The sequence below is a fragment of the Seriola dumerili genome, unplaced genomic scaffold, assembly GCF_002260705.1.
Source record: "Seriola dumerili isolate Sdu_G_001 unplaced genomic scaffold, Sdu_1.0 BDQW01000442.1, whole genome shotgun sequence".
Lineage (NCBI taxonomy): Eukaryota > Metazoa > Chordata > Actinopteri > Carangiformes > Carangidae > Seriola > Seriola dumerili.
In genome coordinates, this window is record NW_019174697.1 from 236 (window position 1) to 20,282 (window position 20,047).

The following is a 20,047-nucleotide window of genomic DNA, read 5'->3' on the forward strand; positions in this document are numbered from 1 at the left end:
ATGTCTTTTTTCCTTACTATATAATGACAGTTTTTTGATGTTTTTTCCCTTTTTTGCCATACTATACTATGTCGTTTTTTCACTTTTTAGGTCTTACTGTGCTATGTCTTTTTTTCCCCCTTTTAGGCCTCACTATACCATGATGTCTTTTTTCCTTACTATATAATGACAGTTTTTTGATGTTTTTTCCCTTTTTTGCCATACTATACTATGTCGTTTTTTCACTTTTTAGGTCTTACTGTGCTATGTCTTTTTTTCCCCCTTTTAGGCCTCACTATACCATGATGTCTTTTTTCCTTACTATATAATGACAGTTTTTTGATGTTTTTTCCCTTTTTTGCCATACTATACTATGTCGTTTTTTCACTTTTTAGGTCTTGCTGTGCTACGTCTTTTTTTCACCTTTTAGGCCTCACTATACCATGATTTCTTTTTTTCTTAATATATAATGACAGTTTTTTGATGTTTTTTCACTTTTTTGCCATACTATACTATGTCGTTTTTTTTTCACTTTTTAGGTCTTACTATACTATGACATATTTATTACTTACTATACTTTGATGTTTTTTGACATTTTAATGCCTTATTGTACCATTTCATTTTTTCACTTTTCTGCCATACTATACTCTGTCGTTTTTTTTTCACTTTTTAGGCCTTATTGTACTATGTCGTTTTTTTTTACTTTTTAGGTCTTACTATACTATGACATATTCATTCCTTACTTTACTTTGATGTTTTTTGACGTTTTAATGCCTTATTGTACCATTTTATTTTTTCACTTTTTTGCCATACTATACTATGTCGTTTTTTTTCACTTTTTAGGTCTTACTATACTATGACATATTCATTCCTTACTATGCTCTGATGTTTTTTGATGTTTTTATACCTTATTATACTTTTTCATTTTTTCACTTTTTTGCCATGCTATACTATGTCGATTTTTTTTCACTTTTTAGGCCTTATTGTACTATGTCGTTTTTTTTTACTTTTTAGGTCTTACTATACTATGACATATTTATTCCTTACTATACTTTGATGTTTTTTGACGTTTTAATGCCTTATTGTACCATTTTATTTTTTCACTTTTTTGCCATACTATACTATGTCGTTTTTTTCACTTTTTAGGTCTTACTATACTATGACATATTGATTCCTTACTATGCTCTGATGTTTTTTGATGTTTTTATACCTTATTATACTTTTTCATTTTTTCACTTTTTTGCCATGCTATACTATGTCGTTTTTTTTTCACTTTTTAGGTCTTATTGTACTATGTCGTTTTTTTTTACTTTTTAGGTCTTACTATACTATGACATATTTATTCCTTACTATACTTTGATGTTTTTTGACGTTTTAATGCCTTATTGTACCATTTTATTTTTTCACTTTTTTGCCATACTATACTATGTCGTTTTTTTTCTATTTTTAGGTCTTACTATACTATGACATATTCATTCCTTACTATGCTCTGATGTTTTTTAATGTTTTTATACCTTATTATACTTTTTCATTTTTTCACTTTTTTGCCATGCTATACTATGTCGTTTTTTTTCACTTTTTAGGCCTTATTGTACTGTCGTTTTTTTTTACTTTTTAGGTCTTACTATACTATGACATATTTATTACTTACTATACTTTGATGTTTTTTGACATTTTAATGCCTTATTGTACCATTTCATTTTTTCACTTTTTTGCCATACTATACTATGTCCTTTTTTTTCACTTTTTAGGTCTTATTGTACTATGTCGTTTTTTTTTTACTTTTTAGGTCTTACTATACTATGACATATTGATTCCTTACTATGCTCTGATGTTTTTTGATGTTTTTATACCTTATTATACTTTTTCATTTTTTCACTTTTTTGCCATGCTATACTATGTCGTTTTTTTTTCACTTTTTAGGCCTTATTGTACTATGTCGTTTTTTTTTACTTTTTAGGTCTTACTATACTATGACATATTCATTCCTTACTATACTTTGATGTTTTTTGACGTTTTAATGCCTTATTGTACCATTTCATTTTTTCACTTTTTTGCCATACTATACTATGTCGGTTTTTTTTCACTTTTTAGGCCTTATTGTACTATGTCGGTTTTTTTTACTTTTTAGGTCTTACTATACTATGACATATTTATTCCTTATTATACTTCGATGTTTTTTGACGTTTTAATGCCTTATTGTACCATTTTATTTTTTCACTTTTTTGCCATACTATACTATGTCGTTTTTTCACTTTTTAGGTCTTACTGTGCTATGTCTTTTTTTCACCTTTTAGGCCTCACTATACCATGATTTCTTTTTTCCTTACTATATAATGACAGTTTTTTGATGTTTTTACGCCTTATTGTACTATTTTGTTTTTTCACTTTTTTGCCATACTATACTATGTCGTTTTTTCACTTTTTTTGCTATCCTATACTTTGTTGTTTCTTTACTTTTTAGGCCTTACTATACTATGACATCTTTAAACCTTAATATACTTTTATGTTTTTTGATGTTTATGTACCTTATTATACTGTTGAATTTTTTGACTTTTTTGCCATACTATACTATGTCGTTTTTTTTCACTTTTTAGGCCTTATTGTACTATGTCGTTTTTTTTACTTTTTAGGTCTTACTATACTATGACATATTTATTCCTTACTATACTTTGATGTTTTTTGGCATTTTAATGCCTTATTGTACCATTTTACTTTTTTTGCTTTTTTGCCATACTATACTATGTCGTTTTTTTTTCCCTTTTTAGGTCTTACTATACTATGACATATTTATTCCTTACTATACTTTGATGTTTTTTGGCATTTTAATGCCTTATTGTACCATTTTACTTTTTTTGCTTTTTTGCCATACTATACTATGTCGTTTTTTTTCACTTTTTAGGCCTTATTGTACTATGTCGTTTTTTTTACTTTTTAGGTCTTACTATACTATGATATATTTATTACTTACTATACTTTGATGTTTTTTGGCATTTTAATGCCTTATTGTACCATTTTACTTTTTTTACTTTTTTGCCATACTATACTATGTCGTTTTTTCACTTTTTTTGCTATCCTTTACTTTGTTGTTTCTTTACTTTTTAGACCTTACTATACTATGACATCTTTAAACCTTAATATACTTTTATGTTTTTTGATGTTTATATACCTTATTATACTATTTCATTTTTTCACTTTTTTGCCATACTATACTATGTCGTTTTTTCTCTTTTTTTGCTATCCTTTACTTTGTTGCTTCTTTACTTTTTAGACCTTGCTATACTATGACATCTTTAAACCTTAATATACTTTTATGTTTTTTGATGTTTATATACCTTATTATACTATTTCATTTTTTCACTTTTTTGCCATACTATACTATGTCGTTTTTTCTCTTTTTTTGCTATCCTTTACTTTGTTGCTTCTTTACTTTTTAGACCTTGCTATACTATGACATCTTTAAACCTTAATATACTTTTATGTTTTTTGATGTTTATATACCTTATTATACTATTTCATTTTTTCACTTTTTTGCCATACTATACTATGTCGTTTTTTCTCTTTTTTTGCTATCCTTTACTTTGTTGCTTCTTTACTTTTTAGACCTTACTATACTATGACATCTTTATACCTTACTATACTATGATTTTTTTTGATGTTTTTATACATTATTATACTATGTTGTATTTTCACTGTTTTTGCCACACTATACTATGCCATTTTTTAAATTTTTAGGCCTTCCTAATCTTTGAAGTCATTATACCTTAATATGAAAAAACTATGATGTTTTTATGCCTCATTGTAGTAGTTTGTTTTTTCATTTTTTTGCCGTACTATACAATGTCCTTATTTCCTCTTTTTTTTAACCATACTATTCTATGTCATTTTTTTTTTACTTTTCATGCCTTACTATCCTTTGACGTTTCTGACTTTTCATGCCTTACTGTACTATCACGTTTTTATGACGTTTTACGCCTCACTATTACATTTTCATTACTTTTTATGTCTTACCATCCTATGACGTTTTATGCCTTAATATATCATCAGTGATAGCATCATTGTTATATTTTATTCTATTTTATTCTAAAATACACTACAATACCGGCAGCTTTATTGGTTCAGAAATAGTCAGAGTCTACAGGAAATAAAAAGATGTTTTAATTCTTACTGTAAGTGATTAATAACTTTTCACATCTGATATCACATTTTTCAGAGTTGCTGGGAGCAAAAGCAGTAGAAGCTCAGTGTGTGTTTCTGAAGTTAGGAGATCAGGTGACAGACAGTTAAGGAGGATGTGTGGAGGCTCTGAGGTCCAAATAGCTTCACATGGCCCCTCTAACACACCCACACAGAATTTCTTCCCTGGCTCACAAATCACTTACGACTGAGTCGAGCAGCAACTGAAGATGACCATCCCATCAGCATTCCACCTTTGCATTTTACTCTTTTGCTGCCTGCTGATTGTATTTATAGCTGTGTATCACAGGACAGAAAGAGGGTGGGGGGGTGTACGATGGGAGGTTGTCAAGCTGATATTGCGTAATGCTGACGCTTGTTACCTCCAGCCACTGTAGGTACTGGGTTTCCAACTCATCATGCCTGCTGCTTCGCAATCTGCAGCCATAGCGGCCAACACAGAGCCAAAATCCCAACGGCCATCATCACGTAAGGTGATAATTTTATGGGTCTGCACTAAGTTATAAACACTCCAAATGAAATATGTAAGACCTCCAGCACAATCAGTGCACACTGTATATTTTATACACCGAGGCTGAGGCAGAAAATAGCTCATACCTGACACAGATAACAATGCAGCCATATGTTATGAGGGATGTTCTCTGGGGGAGAAGATGAGAGATAGAGCTGAAGCCAAAATAAGTAAAAGCTGTGAGGAGATTTCCATGCAGCTCATGGGAAACGGCTTGTTCAAGTGGCTGACAGATAAAGGCTGTTAGCCAGAAGACAACGGGTTTATTATCATGTTCAAAACTCTTTCAGATGTCCAGAGAAGTGTTCCCGAGAGGTGACCAAGAGAAGTCTCGTTAAACAACAGCACGGGCCTCTTTTATCTCTTTCTCCTTTTCAGCTGCAACATGAGACGGTAGAAATCAGAGAGGAAACAACATTTTCAGCTTTATAGGAGACGGCTTTGAACTTGGAGATAGATAAAGATGCACATTCAACAATAAATTAACTTAATTAACTTATAGATACCATATGTTCTTAATATGTAAAGAACCTCAAAACCAACACTGAAGGCTTCCATTTTTGTTAGACATGATGGAGGAAGTGTGCTGACTGAAAGTGGAACAGACAATGGGTTTGATATCTAACAGCTACTTGTTTTCGACAATAAGGCATCATAATACATTAATTCACCTGGAAACGAAAAGAGATGAGACGGTGTACCTGGCAACAAAAATTGGCAATTGACAAAAGAAGGGATTTTTGTGTTTAATGTTCACAGAAATTAAACAGTGAAATTAAATATTTAGGCTTTGTAATCTTAATTTAGAGTTTCACTCAACAAGCAGAAGATTTATGCTGTTAATTTCTATTCAAATATCAGTGGGTTTCTTGGGGCAGATTTACTGTTTTGTTCTCTCAGGTGAGAGGAAATCTATCAAAACCAAACAGACACAGTTTAAACTTCACTCCCAGTGTCCCCTCTCTCACATCTAGCTTCTTATAGAGCACTCTTCAATGATCCCTCAGTGTGACCTTGTTTTTGTTGTTTACCCTCTGTCTGCTGAACCTGCTGATGGATCAAAGTTAAAAATATTATAACTGGGGCTGAGTATTGATCCACAACTCTTTTTTGGTGCCAACTAAATTGTCACTAGCACTGAGCGTAAGAAATGTACAAACGCACAAATGCTGAGTCTACTGATTTACCTTCTTTTTGATCAAAGAGCTCCTGATTTACCTTCCCTCTTTGTACAACTTTATGTGGGTAAAGTTCTTGTATGGCTGTAAGTGCTTAGACAACATTTAATGTTTGAAAACTGTGGCTTCTTTTGTCAAATGACAAAAAGTATTTTGTGTCAAAACAAGTATTGTATCAGGACTGTATTGAAACAATCAGGGCTGCTACTTCTTTTTCATTATTAATTTCTAAGATGACATCTTCAGACACCTCATTTTGTCCAAAATGATGATAACAGAGGAGAAATAATATGAAACAAAGAATGACAGATGTTAACATCTTAACGTTTGACAGTTGTTCTTAATAAATGACTTGTTTGTTGAGGCAGCAGAAAGAAACACAGATACTTTTGTGTCGATATCTTTATATTGAAATTCATGAAGTATACACAATGCATCCTACACTATTACAATTTCCACACATTGATAATGTTTCTGTTGTTGGATGATAAAGCTACGTTTTGGCATTTAATTAACCAAACAGCAGTCTGACTGAGAAGCTTGGAGCAAAATAAACATTAAAAACATAAAACGTAGTTGTGGTTTTAAACTGTAGCACGGCAGCAGGTAGGTAGGTACAAGTAGGCAACATTAGTTATAGTTACAGAGTAGAAAATCATAAACAAAAACTCTATATTCATTTTTTTTTAATGTTTGTTATATACAACCCAGTGCCTTTAGAGGAATGGCCCTTTGTTTCTTTCCATCTCACTCAGACTTTTCCTCTGACATCACAAGTAGATTCCAGCCAATCAGATTTCACCTTCAAGTTAGATGCAATTTACAGTAACGGTTAATTTTAGGCTGGCAAAAGAAATACGGCTTTTTTTCCCCCACTCTAATATGAATATTGAACTACGAACAGAAATTTGAATATTGTTGAGCCTCCTTCCTATTCATTTAAATATGAAAACACACACACACAAAAACTATTTTAAACCCCCCTCTGTTCTCTCTGGCCTGATTTGGAGTGCTTGCCAGTTTGACCCACACTTTGACCTCTGAAGACATTGCTCTGAAGTCCTGCAACTGATGGTGTAACTCCTGTGGTATTGATCCATGCTTTAGGTTCAGAGTTACATGTTTTGCAGTTGACAAGTATTTTTATTTGTGTCTCTCCTGCCTCTACATTTACAATAGTATGTGAATATACACACTCAGTGGCCACTTCAATATTTAAACTTTCTCAGTTCTGGGTAAAATCTGTTTTTTTTTCTCCCTCATGAACAAGTTGAATTCTTTGAGGCATGACCGTGTTTGAAATGTTTCACAGGGATTTTGCTCCAAGCTGGTTCGATAGTCGCTCAATTCTGCAGATTTTTGCGAGCCGAACCTCATCCCCAAGGTGCTCTACTGAGTTGGGTGCATGCAACTGGAATAAGCACAAGTTTCTGTCGTGTGCCTGATGAGCAGCTTTGTCACGCGGCCATGTAGAGATGCACTTGGACAGTAACAATGCTATTGTACGCTGCGGTATTCCAGTGACATTAACGGACGCTAACGTAAGCCGAGAAAACACTCTCCCCACTATTACACCACAAGGTTGTACCTTTGATTCAACACGGGATTCAAGAGATTTATAATCATCAATCACCTGCTTTTGGCGATCACCAGGCCCACATCGCCTCATCGTTCTTTTTACAATAGATGTCGGCAGCAGAAACAAAAATCAAGCCAAGAATCATACATTGCGAGATGTCCCTCTGAACTCTGCTGGTACACTGTGCTGCACTTATCTGTGTCCTTGTGGCCTTCCTCTTAGTTTTAAACATCTTTTCTGACCTCCCTCGCTTTATTTTCCTCTAACCACAGGTTCTGCTGCTCAACCAGCCTGGTCTTGCATCTTTCAGACCATGTCTTCCTAATATTTTCACAAGAAGTAACCAAATGTCTTGACCACGTCAGGTGTTCCTAATGACGTGGCCACTGAGTGTTTGTTCTGTACCTGCCTCTATAAATATAAAGTGTGTGTGGAAATTGTAATTCAGTGCTTGTGTGTGTAGTGGTAAAAGAGATTCCCCTGCAGTCTGAGTGAACTGTAAAAACTACAGTAAACACAGCACAGCCTGCCACCCTGCTCAACAATATATCAAACATGACACTGCCAGTCGAGGTCAAAGATCACAGAGCAGCTGGTGCACAGAAAGAGGGAGGTGGGTTTCAAGGGTGTGTTCAAATACAGCAGGAATTGCAACTTTCTGTTTGTGTGTGTGTGTGTGTGTGTGTGTGTGTGTGTGTGTGTGTGTGTGTGTGTGTGTGTGTTTTCCATTCTGACTTTACACTTCTGTTTAGGGTTCGTGATGATGTTCTTACACACACACACACACACACACACACACTGTATAATACATGCAGAGGTTTTCATGGTTTGGAGCTTTTGAAGTTTCTTTGTGCTGGGAGATCCAAACCAAACAAACCTCAGGCATGTTTTATGTCTGAAATTTGATGTGAGGAAAGTTATGCTGCTGTTCATAGTTACAGCAGCTTTTAAGATTCTGTTTTTACTGTAAATGACATATTCATATCTACTAGCATCACCTTTATCGACCTTCAGATCAAGGCTTCGTCAGCAAACTTCTCTTTAGCATCATTCATATACACATTTGGACATTTCAGGAAACTAGACAACCAGGAAAAACTGTTTTCCCTTACATGCATGCACACATTCATTACCTTAGTGCTTTTTCTTTCCCTTGGACTTCCACACAGTCCGTTTCTCTTTCTCTTTTACACACAGCTTAAAGTTATTTCAGTCAATTACTTATGCATTCAAACACATTTTATCCAGTCTCACACACATGAACACATACACCTCACAATCAACACAAAACGAAAAACATGCGTGCGCGCGCGCACACACACACACACACACACTTACACACGTATCCTCTTTACATAAGCACATTCATGTACATACAAAGAAAAAGAAAGGTATTGTTCAACGTAAATTAGAAAAAGCTGAGTTTGAAAAGGCGTATATCAGCTCTCGTACCTAAAACAAACATTTTACAGGGACTGGTTGGTTTGTGCCAGTAGTTTAGAGGGGAGCACGCAGAAGAGTAAGGAAGGACGGAGTGTTTTCTTCTCTATCCCATCAGGACAGGTACAGTCCAGATGTCCTACCTTCCTTCTGCCGGTCTTTAATATCAGCAGTACAAAGACAGAAATCAATGAAGCATTTCTCATTTTTTTTCTTATTTTTTTACACTTTTCTCTCTGTGACCGGTGGAAGCACATTGTTTCTCTAGGGAAAGTGGTACCATTGTACTTCATCTTATGTTTTTCAACCCCTTCTCATCAGCACGGTTGGCTGTAGTCATTTGGGGTGAGGAGGGGAAGAAACGGGTGGGGGTGATTAGATCAGTAGACGTGGGAACGGGGAGACACAAGGACATTTTTGATAAGTAACACAGTCTGTAGTAATGGTCATCCTGGGTTTTAACGGTCAATGTTCGAGTTAAAGTTATGGCCCAGTGGGTTAAGTTTAGGGGTCCAGAGGTTTCAGCGTGGTGAGTTGCACTGAGCTCCAGACATGGTCTGGGTAAAACTGGGTGGATGGGGGTTATCAGGTTAGGTGGTCTCCTTGCCCTGGGTCCCAGTGACGGTTTTGATGGAGCTGAGCGTTCGGTTGAACCAGGTCTTCTTTGCGGCCTGCACCTCGTTGAGGGCCAGACCCAGGTGGTGCTCCAGGTCCTGATTGAAGAAGAAAGAGAGGAGCTAAAAATAGCTGTCAGAACGACAGGAGACGAAAGAAGTCTGAGGAAAAATGACAGTGTTTGAAGAGGATGGGCCTGTGTGCTTTTGAAGCATTTTACTATCTATTTTTACAACTCTGCCAGCAGCTTTGAACTCAATTCCCTTCCCACTCTTAAAAGGCATCATTAATCATATGAAATCCTCATCTTTCTTCTTTGACATCATTCCCAATAAACTCCTCACAGAGCTGCTTGTTGCTGTCGGTCAAAAACTTTTTTTATCATAAATAGTTCACGCTCCTCTAGTCTGACACAGTTTTTCCTCAGATGCACCACGCTTCAGCCTCTCTGTCTCACACATTAAAACTCCAATTATTTCCAAACTGACCGTTAAATGACAGCAACTTATTCAATATTTCAACTGTGCTTCAAAGCTCCACACTTTAACAAGACTGATCTGTTCTAATTCTGTTAGACCTTAATGCCGCTTCAGACACTGATCACAGCACTGTCATCACTCCATTATTACATTAAGTCAAGCTCCTCAACAATGTTCCTAATTTCTTTAACCATATCTTGTTAATAGCAAATTTTCTGCTGTGTCACTTCTTTCGTGTGGTGCTCTTCAAGGGTTGATAAAGTCTTAAGAGCAGAAATATCGCTGAACTCCCTTTTTAAAAGCTGTGCAGGTGACACACTATGTTACATAAAATCAGGTAGCCTCGATATTAAGAAATGGATGTATTTTCCCCCAGCTTAATGACTGGACTGACTGGAAATGATCAAGTGTCAATTCACATTTCAGACCTCCTGTCCAATTTCAAAGCCGCCTTTATCCTCCCCATGAAATTGTCTTTGGTACCCTCTTAAAGGCTGTCGAAGCAGTGTTGAATGTGTGACTGCAACAAAGGCCAGAATAGCAGACTCACTGCGAGTCAAGGTCTGTTTGATAATTGGTTTCTATGCCGGCTGGAGGAGGTTGCAAGTCCTGATGGGAGCAGAGCTAGTGTGATTCAAGTTATATCGTTATGGTACAACTACACAGAACAAGACTCACAAGCTCCTCTGGTATTTAGACTGGAAGGTAGAACAGTGTGACAGGGAAACCCCTAGTATTATATTTATAAAACTTTTTACTGTGTCTATAGCTACATCCATGTATGTCAATCTAACTCTCTGATTTCACGGCATTTGTAGTTTTGATTTGGACCAGAACTGTGTGTTAGTGTACCTGGATTTTGCACTCAGCCTCCACAAGCTGCAGTTTGGTCTGGGCAAGTTCCAGCTCCATCTCTCTCAGCTGATTCTTCAAACCCTCCTTCTCCTCATCGGTCTCCTCGGTCCCTCCGGCAGGCGCCGTGGTCACGGCGGCCCGCACACGACCCTCTTTGTTGAAAAGACTGCTGCACTTCTCGCAGCCTTCCACTTTAGACTAGAGAAGGTTATGAAAAAAACAGGGACAAAAATAGTAAAGGTTAGAGGAAAAAATAAGGCTATAAATTACATCTTTACACCAGTCCCTGACCTTACAAGCTCCTTTTTTTGTTGAAACAATCAGCTTCTCAGAGCGTTCCCCTTTAAGATGGAGGAGATTACACAACACAACAAAACAGAGGATGAAAGTGGAGAGTAAAGGCAAAAAGAAAGAAAGACCCAAGATAAAGGCACAAAGAAAGATATCAGGTTAAACAAAGATGTAGCCTATAGCACTGATGCTATTAAAAAAAACTGACTGACTTTTATCTAGTGGGTTAGGAGGAAATTTTGACTGTTTGACATAGAAATAAAGGAGACATACAAGTGAGACTAAAATAAAATAACCAACAAAGACTAGGAAAAGAAATCAAATGTCAAAGCTCTAAGAAAGATCTGAGTGATTGTGTGAGATAGGTGTGAGGACGCCTAGATTTCTTTGGATTAACGCTATTTTTGGATTGAGCATTATCTTGAGACTTACCAACGTTTGGTGTCTAACCAAAAACACAAATGTCCTAATTGAATGGAAATATCTGCAGACATTTCATTCTGCAATGTGGCCCGTCTGTATTCTTGCAGTAGAAATACTTTTACATCGTGAGACGAGACAGTGCTCTGTTTAGTTACTGAAGCATGGCACCTCATTAGTGTAGCGGCCATACAAGCCAGCTATGCTTTCCCTCTTCTGTTGGGTCAGGGCTGCGTGGAGCGCAGCCCTTTTGGTGGAAGTGCTCTTTTTGGGTGCCCATGTATGCGATGGGCTATTATTGGGTACAGAGCATTTGTTCAAGCAGCAACAGAAAGTCACTGTTAACAGAGCCATACTGAATACGCTGCTACAAAAGTATTGGTGTTTTTCACCTAAGTACTTATCTGGCGGTGAGAGGTCGACGTTCGTTTTGCCAGACGAAAAAATACTCCTCACATTAATCTGACTTAATGCGACTGCAGCACAGTTACACGTGTGGGAAGGATAGCAGCGTTCTCGCTTCGCTTGCTCTTCCAAAGTTTGGCTCAAGGCTACTAAACTTCATAATGGCGGTGCTGTTAGGGCTGAATCACCTGGGTCCAGTTTAGCTGAATCCTTAGAGACCATTATTCTGCAGATATACGTACGAGTCCCTGAGTTGAACTAACAAGTTACACTGTCTACAGTACTTTACAGTCAAGGTTGTGTGCCTTAGCAACAACAGTTGACTACGTTTGGTTGAGGTATTCCCTTAAAATGAATATTTCATGACAATATTACATTTCATTTGGATTAAACTGTCAAGTGAGTTCAAAGCTGAGTAGTAATTATACATAATGTTTTTACAGACGGCTCATCGCTGCAGAAGTGGATCGGACTATTAATGAAGCAGCAGAGCGCCTGAGCTAAAATTGTTTCTGTCGTCACATTAAATAGAGTTTTAGTGAATAAGTATGTCAGTATATTATTTGAACATTTCAAATTAACATTGTTGTAAGTTAAAGTTATATTGTTTATTAAACACTGCAATTCACTGTGTCCCTGTATCAATTCTAATTGCAGTCGGTGACAGTTTTATTACCTTTGCTGCATCATTATTGGTGAGTAATGAAAGAAAAAAAGCATAACACAAACACTCACACACACACACACACACACACACACACACACACACACACACACACACACACACACACACACAAACACACACACACACACACACACACACACACACACACACACACACACACACACACACACACACACACACACACAAACACACACACAAACACATACGCACAGAGAAGCCCTGGTACATCCTTTACAGGACTTGTCCTTGGTGTAATAAACCTTTTGTCTGTCCTTTTGTGAGTCTTTGGCCAGCCCTGACAGGGCTGCCAGCCAAAATGGCCTTTCTCCCAGTTACAGTCTACACAAACAGTCCTTGAGCCAAGTGTGCAAGTGCTGGAAGTGAGATGCCTTTCACTGGCTCCTTGGGCTACCTCCTCGTTCTTCCCCCGAAAAAGCTTTGATTTCACTGCCAGTCATGACAACGAGATGGCAACATAGTATTCAGCATACTGTACCTGCAGACTCGGGGCAAGAGATCAAAGCTTTTCTGTGCATTTCAGCCTCATATGTTCTCACATGGAGGTAACAGCTGGATTTTGACAGGTCTGATATTGGCTAAGAAAGGTAGGGAACATGCTTTCTAAAACTCTGCCATGGATTGAAGAGTCCATGTCTAATGCATAAAATACAAGTTATGTAAATAATGGTCAGAAAATATCTTTGTTGAGCAGTTCTGTTGTATTTATGGATAATTATGTGTGAAAAACAGCGAGAAATTCAACGGAACCTCTGTGAAGAGTGAGAGATCTGTGCTTATTCAACAACGACAGACCTCAGGATGATGGTTTATAAAGGGTCAGCACTGCTACATTACATCATCTACTATAAAGTCTAATATGAATATTATCAATAGCTAGTGTGATAATGTGGCACTGTTTCTGTTGTATCATTAATTGTTAAATTAAAAACCATGTAAAAGAGACACACACATATACATTCATATATTTGTCAATCACAACAGAGCTCTCTAATTATGCTCCACTTATAGCTCTGGCACAGCATGTTTTTGAGGGCACACAGCAGTGTTTTGAAGTGTGTGTGTGTGTGTGTGTGTGTGTGTGTGTGTGTGTGTGTGTGTGTGTGTGTGTGTGTGTGTGTGTGTGTGTGTGTGTGTGTGTAAAATTCACCCGGATTTTCTCCAGCTCTTCTCGGTTGGCTGTCTGTTGTTTCTCCAGTCGTTCGCTCAGCTGGGAGCAGATCTATAGGAACCCGAGACACAGTTGAAAACAATGGATTGGTTCAGCTACGTGCTTTAACACTGCTGTCAGCTCTATAAACAATTCACCTAAACTCCATTGTATCTCTCAATCAATGTAACAACTTCAGTAGTCACTGCAGCCATTACATCTAGCCTGCTGCTTCTTTTCATTAACACAGATCAATGTATCATTTAATAAGACGACCACATGTGTTTATGTAAACTCTTAATTTGCAAAGTAACTATGAAGGTAACCAGTCAGATCAATTGAGTTTATGTGATAGAATAACATAAAATGCAAATATTCAAGTAAAGAGTAAGTACCTCAAAATTGCAAATTGTAAAACTACAGTATATGAGTCAGTGTACTTCCCACTTTACAATAATACATCAGTCAATCTATGTGATAAATACAGAATATAATGGGACAAAGTGATAGAAATCTGTAATGCCATATTCATTTAGACCAAATCCATGCCAATGCAATTAAGAACAGATTTTAGAGACAAAGAGTGTAGTGTGCTGTTCCAGTGAGAAAGATCTTAAGCTGTCTGTTATGATTCCTGCCTATCCTGACTGAACATAACACTACGCACTATCTGGTGTTTCCCACTGCCAACTCTGTTTGTGGCTCTAGGTAAATCAGTCTTTGTGGAGGAGATTTCATCCTCTTAACTCTAAGTCCATTAGCGATGTCATAAGGTCCTGTTTTTCCAGCAGAGCTCACAGGATGCACATGCATGAGTATGCAAGAGTATGAATGTGCGTCCTTGCATATATCTATCCTTTTTTTTTTCCTCCTCTTTTCCTCCTGTAAGGCACAGCCACAAACACACTAACAAACACACACACACACACACACACACACACACACCGCAGCTCTAGCTTGGAGATGAACAGAGATCAATGTGACATGAGTCATCCTAATGGGTACATCAGGTCATCCCACCTCTCTGTAGACTATCTCTCTATCTGTTCCTGCTCTTTGCAGCATATACTGTATGTCTCTTCATCCGCCTCCCTTAGAGATCAATCTATACATCTATCTGTGCATCTTCAGACAAGCAGATTTCCATCGTTTTCCTCCCACATGTCTTTTATGCTTTTTCTCCTGTCATCTTCTCCTTCACTCGCTCTCAACTGCCATTACTCTCTCCCTTTCCTTCATCACTACAGACTTCTTGATGTTGCAGCTCTCCCCCAACTCTTTTACTCTCCCTGCTTCCTTTTTCTGTAGCACATTATGCAGTGCATCTTTTTACTTTATGAAGCTTTTACTTGAACTGCTAAGCCCTACTGTGCAGGGACCATTCTGTCTCCAGCAGGCATTTTACTCACCTTCATTTTTGACACTATTATGACACATTCATAATAAACTCATTTTGTGCTCTTCTGTGATACTTCAGGATTAAGACCCATGGGCCATTTCTTTCTTTCCATGTTTTTCTTATTCAATTTTTTCCATAAACAATCCCAGTCTTATTTGTTTAAAACATTTTCACTCAATAATTCATCCAGTCCAGCTGTAACTTTACTACCTGGGGCAAAATTTGTCTTCTTGGTCAATAATGTATTTATACAGTGCATATGCTCACAATGGGCACATTGTAGGCACATGCAATTTTAATTATTTATCGGATCTATAACATCATATATTAAGCAGAAGCAGACGATTAGGTTCCAATGCTGAACTCAGTCACTTGTTGAGAATATTTTGGTGTCCTCGATCAAAATATTCTAAGACTGTATAAAATAAATATAGTGCTATCAGGACCATAGAGACAAAAGCACCGATCTGGTGCATGTTGGTGTTACCTTGAAAGTGCCCGGCCGGCCTGAGTGTATCTACACAGGCTCTTCTCTTACAACAGGGATTATAATGCACACACTCAACACTGTTTTTACTTTCACCATTAACAGACGTTTCTCTGTCCGTGTGGGCTAGAGGGGCAATTAGCACACAAAGCTTTTTTTGGCTCTAATCCCACAAAAAGAAACTTGGCATTCACAGCCACTGAAATAGGAAAATGCTATTTGAAGAATAATTTCAGTTATCTGGGTTGGAAAACAATGCAGGCTATTTTAGGGCATTCCTCAAGTTGTCAATCCCATGGGATTGAAAGCTACTGTCCTCCCTCTGCTCCCTCCTGCACAGACTTCTGTTCATTTCCTGCCTCTCTTCATCCATCACCCCCTTCCTCCCTGTCACAAAAAGAACTATTTTTGAAGAAGCCCCATTTTCACACTTAGCTCTGCTCAGCTCCCAGCTGCATGCTAGCAGTCTGAAGGCTGCTTTCACCCAAAATACACACACAAACGCACACAACCATCAAACCCTCTCTCTCAATGATGGCTCTTGTCACCAGTTTTCAGATCTGCTGTCAATTCCAACCTGCCACCAATATTTTTAGACTCAGGTGAAGTTAAGGTCTGTTTCTAAATTAGTCCTCTTGCTATTTCTGTCTGCCCGCACAGGGAGCAATAGGAGCTGGATTGTTGCATAATGTCTGAGTGCTGATGGTGATAGTACTTGATCTGGATGGGTTTATATTTAAGCATTAAGTGACAAGATGAGATCTGAAAGGACAAAAATCACCGTAAGAGGAATTCAGAGACAGGAACTCAAAATATGCTCACAAAGTCAGGCTTCAAAGGCTCTGGGTTCAGCTTAGGGACAGGTCGTAAAATTAGATATTTCTGCTTCACAAACTAGATGAATGAATGAAAACAGATTGCTCTTATACTATCCTTAAATATTTATGCCAAGTCTTGCCACAGTAATGGCTTGATCAGAGCTTTAGATATGAAAACACAAGGCAAATAAGGAAAAATAAGTGGAGGAGAGGTGCTCAAGACTTCAGAGTTCAGGATGAGCCACATAAAATGCACCAAAAGCGAATAAAAAACAACACACAAAATAAGCAAAACTATACACCACAGGCAGAAATATACTAAATGCATAAAATTGATGAAGAATCTGTGTCGTCACTGTGAGATTGGTGATGTCTTATTGACAATGAATGTCTGACCTTGTTAAAATATGAAAGGATCAGTACAAGACATGTTCAATGAAAACAAAGTGGCTTTGACAAAAAAAAAGAGAAAAAAAAAAACTTTTTTCTATTTATGTTGTGCTTTGAGATATAAATGAACTTATTAAGTAACGAACCTTGAGACTATATCTCGCTGCTATGTGGAGAGTTCTCTGAATGTTTATCCAGTCTTGTTAAACATGAGAGTTATATCACTACATCTTTACATTTCTAACATGGATTCAAACGTGGACCCGCAGAATTACTGTTCATATCTGATCACCAATTACTAAGCTACTAGTACTGTTTTACCCTGTTTTATATGTACTTGTATCTTTAATTAGCAAAGCTCTTCTGTTCTGTGCTTCTTCCATCATCAATGAGCAGCCTTCTGTTCATCTACTTTAGATTTTAAAGATCCTCATAGAATTCAATCTGTGCCACAGATTATAATAAATTTGAAAACTCTTGAAATCATTTGTGTCCAGTTAACTTCTTGTGGCTGGAAAACTGCAGCAGCTGCACATGACTAAGAGGGGTGACCCATCTATGCCTATTTCTCTCTCTTAAAACTGGCTGCCGGTAGGTTTTAGAATCAATTTTAAGATTTAATTGATTACCTTTAAGGCTCTTCATGGCCTGGCCCCTTACTATATTTCATACATTTTAGCTCCATAATAGATCTGTGTGTAGTTTGAAACGTGGAAGTTTTCTTCTATTATTTATCTGTTCATTTCATTAGAGTTTAGTTTCATTTTATTATGTCCATTTTAATTATGGCTTGGGCTGGTGGGAGGGGGAGGTTAAGCAGATTGTAGAAAGGGTTATGATGTTGGTTTTGATGTGAAAATCACAAATCCAAAAAGGAAAGTGGGGTGGGTGTGCCACAGTTCACAGTTTTACTTCTCTAAAATGTACTTGCCACGAAAGAAGCACTTCAGTAATACGATATAAAGTGCAAGGCCGATATATGTACATAAGGAAACTTCTTAATTTAAGTGATTTCTGTACCAATAAATTCTAAAGCACAATCTTCAGGTAAATACATACCTGCTTATATTCTCCAATAATGGAGCCATTCTTCTTAATCTCTGATTCAGACTTGTCAAGCTCTCGTCTGCACATCTCCTTCAGCTGTTGAAACAAACACACACACACACACACACAGATAGTGTTAGGATGTTGCAGGGCAGAGACTAAGGACAAGGGCAGAGTCAGAGGCCCCAGAGACCGTGTGACTGCCATGAAATGTAAAGAAGACAAAGGAAGGTATTGGCAGATGTGAAGCTGGGGGCAAAGTCATGCCCTCCACACAACCTCCATGCAGGCACATACATCACTGACAGCTACCTACACACTGAAGAAGACAGGAGGCACTTGGAGGACAGCACTGAACACACATGGGAACAGAGGGCAGCAGGTTTGTCCTCTGTTTCGAAGGGGTTCTTCACTGAACTCAAGAAAATTAACGTCTAAGAAGAACTGACATCTTCTGACTTCGAAGGTTTTACTGTGGAGAGTATGCATCTTTATAGAAATGACACAATGATAAAGTAAGACCTGAAACCAACCTGACCAATACTACACTGACAGAGGAGAATGTATTAATCGAGCTTTTTAACCATATAGACAAAGGGAAAATAACATGGATGGATTAAAAGAAAAAGTGGGGGAGAGACAAAACAGAGAGAATATGAAACTGACAGACAGACACAAACAGACATGCACAAATACCTGGGTGAACAGATGTTTGTGCTTGACTTCATGTCTGAAGCGACTCTTATGGCTGAAGGTTTGACTGGACTAGGTCAGCTTCACATGGCTGTTTTGTTAAGATTTGGTCTTTTATAGTTGAATTTCTGACCTCTGGTTTACTTCATGTGTGGCTCCAGTCACAGCATGATCACTACTGCTACCTCAGACAAATACAGTATACGCTACAGCCTTGTTTTTAAAGAACAGCATAATCAATCAACAGACAAGTAAGCACTTGCCATGAGTCTGTATATTTTTACTCCCACTAAACAACACAGCAGCGGAATATGCTGATTAATGACTATCTGCAGAAAGACAGCTTACCAGTAAAATCAAGTGTTGCAGTGTTTGGTTGGAATGAAAACCTGCAGATAATGGACTCTTTCTGTCTATATCCATGAGATAGACAGTTCCATCTCATGGACAGAGACAGCTGGGAATGTGTCTTGCAATAGTGCTGACACTTTCCTACTATCTGTAACGCTGTGTGCCACTCCTGAGGTTTAAAGTAAAACACAAATTTTAGAAATCAGCAGGGCTCAGGAAGAGGTTTTCTTCCACACAGGCTCAGTTTGGCTAGACAACAGTGCCCCGCCGTTGGCTCTAACCTGTGCAGACTCTTCCTCCAGTCGTCTCTTCTCGTCCTCAGAGTCCACCAGTTTCTGTTTGGTCAGCAGCAACTCTTTATTCAGCGCGTCTGCTTTTTCCTCCGCCTGAAACGCACAGACACACACGCACAGACAATATAACCCAATGTTGAAGGTCACTGAAAGTTACTCACCCCACTTTCTCCTTAGTTTTCTCTCTACCGCCTCTTTTGTCAAGGTAAGTCAAACTATGACCCACACAAACATATGTTCTCTCCCTCACAAACACACACACACATTCACTAATGCCATTTTGAGACTGTGTAAATCCGGGATGAAAAATTAATCAAAATATTATCGAAAATCGCAATATGGCCAAATGCAATATACAAATCGGAAGAGCTGCAATTTTTTGATAAAGGTAAAATGTGTCACAACATACCACTATAAATGAAGCCTTGTGCTGCTACAGAGTCTGTCCTGGCCTACATATCATATTCTGCAGGCGTAAGGGAACATGCTTGTTTGGTGCAGGCTTCAGCAAAAATCACATAATCATCATTTTCATATTTTTTGCAGTGAATATGAAATGCAAAAATCACTAGTCTCACTAAAATCATGGGGCATCGCATCACCTGTCAAAATAATCGCAGTATGTTTTTGTTTTTTATTTTGCATATTGCTAAGCCCTACTGTACATTAAGGCTCAGTCGAAATGAAGGTTTTGCCGCGTGTGTGTTTCTGTTGCACAAACACACTATGTTTTCACTCTCCCTAATGTGGTTTCAGTTCTTGCACAA

The 20,047-nt window shown here is 37.6% G+C and overlaps 1 protein-coding gene across 4 annotated transcripts in view; it reads right to left on the reverse strand.

The window, feature by feature from the left end:
• Nucleotides 1–6,263: 6,263 nt before the first annotated feature.
• The window catches only part of rabgap1 (RAB GTPase activating protein 1), a 72,972-nt gene continuing 59,188 nt past the window's right edge, over nucleotides 6,264–20,047 (reverse strand). For all 4 annotated transcript variants that reach the window (XM_022762074.1, XM_022762073.1, XM_022762076.1 and 1 more), the window contains 5 exons: nucleotides 19,269–19,373; nucleotides 17,956–18,039; nucleotides 13,803–13,874; nucleotides 10,831–11,031; nucleotides 6,264–9,597 (listed from right to left, as the gene is read on the reverse strand). In XM_022762074.1, the coding sequence (XP_022617795.1) occupies nucleotides 9,475–9,597; nucleotides 10,831–11,031; nucleotides 13,803–13,874; nucleotides 17,956–18,039; nucleotides 19,269–19,373 (585 nt within the window). In that variant the 3' untranslated portion in view covers nucleotides 6,264–9,474. The remainder of the gene's footprint in view (nucleotides 9,598–10,830; nucleotides 11,032–13,802; nucleotides 13,875–17,955; nucleotides 18,040–19,268; nucleotides 19,374–20,047) is intronic.